Source organism: Oncorhynchus gorbuscha, unplaced genomic scaffold (genome assembly GCF_021184085.1).
Source record: "Oncorhynchus gorbuscha isolate QuinsamMale2020 ecotype Even-year unplaced genomic scaffold, OgorEven_v1.0 Un_scaffold_18970, whole genome shotgun sequence".
Taxonomy (NCBI): domain Eukaryota; kingdom Metazoa; phylum Chordata; class Actinopteri; order Salmoniformes; family Salmonidae; genus Oncorhynchus; species Oncorhynchus gorbuscha.
This window is the reverse complement of record NW_025760391.1, coordinates 1-3,676: the sequence shown is the minus strand read 5'-3', so window position 1 is coordinate 3,676 and position 3,676 is coordinate 1. Positions and strand designations below refer to the sequence as shown.

At 45.2% G+C, this 3,676-nt stretch overlaps 1 protein-coding gene across 1 annotated transcript; it reads right to left on the bottom strand.

Moving 5' to 3' along the window:
• Window positions 1–316: 316 nt before the first annotated feature.
• LOC124030965 (nucleolar protein 58-like) lies at window positions 317–3,667 on the bottom strand. The gene is made up of 3 exons (XM_046342052.1): window positions 3,514–3,667; window positions 2,183–2,244; window positions 317–479 (listed from the first exon to the last, which is right to left on the bottom strand). The coding sequence occupies exons 1-3, from the start codon at window positions 3,637–3,639 to the stop codon at window positions 317–319; spliced, it is 351 nt and encodes a 116-aa protein (XP_046198008.1). The 5' UTR covers window positions 3,640–3,667.
• Window positions 3,668–3,676: the final 9 nt, after the last annotated feature.

Sequence of the window (3,676 nt, the reverse complement as noted above, 5' to 3'; positions counted from 1 at the left end):
CATGTATGGGTTGTGTTATAGAACAGGATGGATGGTGTATTATGGGTCATGTTTATGGATGTGTGTATTATAGAACAGGATGGATGGTGTATTATGGGTTGTGTTATAGAACAGGATGGATGGTGTATTATGGTATCATGTTATGGGTTGTGTTATAGAACAGGATGGATGGTGTATTATATAACAGGATGGATGGTGTATTATGGGTTGTGTTATAGAACAGGATGGATGGTGTATTATGGGTTGTGTTATATAACAGGATGGATGGTGTATTATGGTATCATGTTATGGGTTGTGTTATACAACAGGATTCTGGCTAAGAGTTCCTCAACTGACCTTCCACAGGTTCTTTCTTGGGTTTCTTGGTTTTGACTGTCACCGGTGTGGCCACCTCTTCCTCCTCCACCTCCTCAAACTTCCTCTTCTTGGAAACAGAGGGGAGGGTGGAGTCTCCTGAGGGGTCGTACACCTTCACGTCACTACGGAGACATGACAGAACGTTAGTTAACAGCACAGTTGGTAATTAGCCGACGGTCGATTGATTGGTTTAAAGGCTGTTGGTCGACCAAGATGTTTTAGTCGATCAGTAGCAAGTCAATTTATGGCACACGAGACACCTTTCTGATTCACGACCATCTCAGTGAATTGTTTGCGTTTGACTGTTAGTGTATATCAATTCCCCATTACATATATCACCAGTACTACATTTACCCTTCATTCCTATCATTTACAATCTACAATGCTTGTTTGGTTATGGTAATTTCAGTTAATGCATTCAATATATTAGTCTTTCAGCATTCTCATTGTTGGAGTGGACACATTGTTTGCAGAGTGCACAACCTATGCTACACTTGTGAGAGAAACTGTGTTTCTAGCATTTCATTACCAGTTCATTTAGTCCTTATTTTGTTTGGCGCTCCTGTCAATGTTAGTAAACGCAAGAAAACGCATAGAAGTAGACCTATATGCTGCCTCGCCTGCGCGCCAATGTGGCGTACCAAATGTGCCCATCATAGTATTTCTGATGGGCTTGCCCACCACTACTAATGACCTGTGGAGCTTCTCAAAGTAATGCTTTGTCACCTCAAAGTCATCAGTTTTAATTATGACCAAGACTTGTTGTCGGGGACGAACTGCGGCGTTACCAGAAGCGCTGACAGAAGGTTAGTTACCAGAGAGGCGCGACGAGAAGGTTAGTTGCAGAGAGACGCGACAGAAGGTTGGTTACCAGAGAGACGCGACAGAAGGTTAGTTACCAGAGAGGCAGCGACAGAAGGTTAGTTACCAGAGAGAGCGCGACAGAAGGGATTGTACCAGAGAGACGCGACAGAAGGTCAGTTACCAGAAGAGCGCGACCAGACGCTGATTTACCAGAGAGCGTCAGTTACCAGAGACGCGACAGAAGGTAGTTACCAGAGAGACGCGACAGAAGGTCTGTTACCAGAGAGACGCGACAGAAGGTCTGTTACACCAGAGAGACGCGACAGAAGGTCTGTTGTTACCAGGCGCGACAGAAGGTCAGTTACCAGAGAGACGCGACAGAAGGTCTGTTACCAGAGAGACGCGACAGAAGGTCAGTTACCAGAGACGCGACAGAAGGTCAGTTACCAGAGAGACGCGACAGACTGCGGCGTTACCGAAGACGCGACGAAGGTGTCAGTTACCAGAGAGACGCGACAGAAGGTCAGTTACCAGAGAGACGCGACAGAAGGTCAGTTACCAGAGAGACGCGCGACAGACCAGGTCAGTTACCAGAGAGACGCGACAGACGGCCCCACGTTACCAGAGAAGACGCGACAGAGACGGCACAGAAGGTCTGATTACCAGAGACGCGACAGAAGGTTAGTTACCAGAGAGACGAGAAGGTCAGTTACCAGAGACGCGACAGAAGGTCAGTTACCAGAGAGACGCGACAGAAGGTCAGTTACCAGAGAGCGACAGAAGGTTAGTTACCAGAGAGACGCGACAGAAGGTTAGTTACCAGAGAGACGCGGACCAGAGAGCTGTCTGTTACCAGAGAGACGCAGACAGAAGGTTGAGATTACCAGAGACGCGACAGAAGGTCAGTTACCAGAGAGATACAGAAGTCAGTTACCCAGAGAGACGCGACAGAAGGTCAGTTACCAGAGAGACGCGACAGAAGGTCAGTTACCCAATACAGTAGTCTCCAGGGTTAACTCACCTCTTGTGTTGGTATTTGTCAGACTTCGCCATGGCTTTGCCTGTTCCACTGATTCTTCTGATCTGAAGGGATAAACCAGGGTCAGCACAATATTAGGGGACCGGTAGAGTAGGAGATGAGTAGGGGACAAGCAGAGTAGGGGACTAGCAGGATATCACTGTTTAACTTCACTAGGGTAGGGGGCAACATTCGGGAATTTTGGATGAAAAGCGTGCCCAAACTAAACTGCCTGCTACTCAGTCCCAGAAGCTAGGATATGCACAGATTTGGATAGAAAACCCTCAAAAGTTTCCAAAGTGGTTCAAATAATGTCTGAGTATAGCAGAACTGATTTGGCAGGCGAAAACCTGAGAAAAATCCATCCAGGAAGTAGATTTTTGGTTGTTGGTTGTATAGTTCTCTATACAATGCCATTACAGTATCCGTTGACTTATGACTGTTGCTATGCAGTTTCTATGCCTTCCACGAGATGTCAGCAGTATTTATAAATGGTTTCAGGTTTGTTATTCTGAAAAATGCGGGAGTAAGAGTAGTCTGAATGACTGGACCCTACAGTGTCAAGAGCTTTTTCATGCTCAATCACGAGAGCGTGCCTTTCTTGTTAACCTTTTATATTGACAACGTTATTGTCCGGTTGAAATATTATCGATTATTCAGGCTAAAAACAACCTGAGGCTTGAATATAAAACATTGTTTGACATGTTTCTATGAACTTGACGGATACAATTGGGATATTTTGTCTGCCTGTTGTAACTGAGCCGTGGATTACTGAAGAAAACAAAACTGAGGTTTTTGGATGTAGACACTATCGAACAAAAGGAACATTTATTGAATAAATTAAAGTCTTCGTGAAACCATATGAAGATCATCAAAGGTAAGGGATTCATTTTCTCTCTATTTCTGACTTGTGTAACTCTGCTTAGCTGGTTACTGTTTTGTAATGATTTGTCTGCTGGGCGATGTTCTCAACTAATCACATTGGTATGCTTTCGCTGTAAAGACTTTTGAAATCTGACAGTGGTTGGATTCACAAGAAGTTCATATTTAAAACTATGTATAACACTTGTATGTTTTCAGATTTTTAAAATAATTAGTATTTCTGTTTTTGAATTTGGCGCTCTGCAATTTCCCTGGATGTTGGCCAGGTGGGACGCTAGCGTCCAACGTACACCAGTGAGGTTATTAATGCAAGCTCAGATGAGGTAGTGACTGAAAAGCATCAGGTAGTTTCAGGACTGTTGACATTAGTCATCATCATCACTGATTGGCATCTCATGTGGGCTGGTTGTTTTGGGCCTCTAGCAGTAAGGGGCAGAGGGAGAGCTACTTACTCCCTTCTCCTCTAGGTGGCGTAGTCTGGCCTCCAGCTTGGCACGGTTCTCAACTCCCATCTCAGCGTTTGTGTCCTCTCCCAGGGCATCGTAGCGGATCGCCAGAGATGCTTTGGCTGCCAGCATCCTGGAGATCTGAGAGGAGAGAAAGAAGCTTGACTAG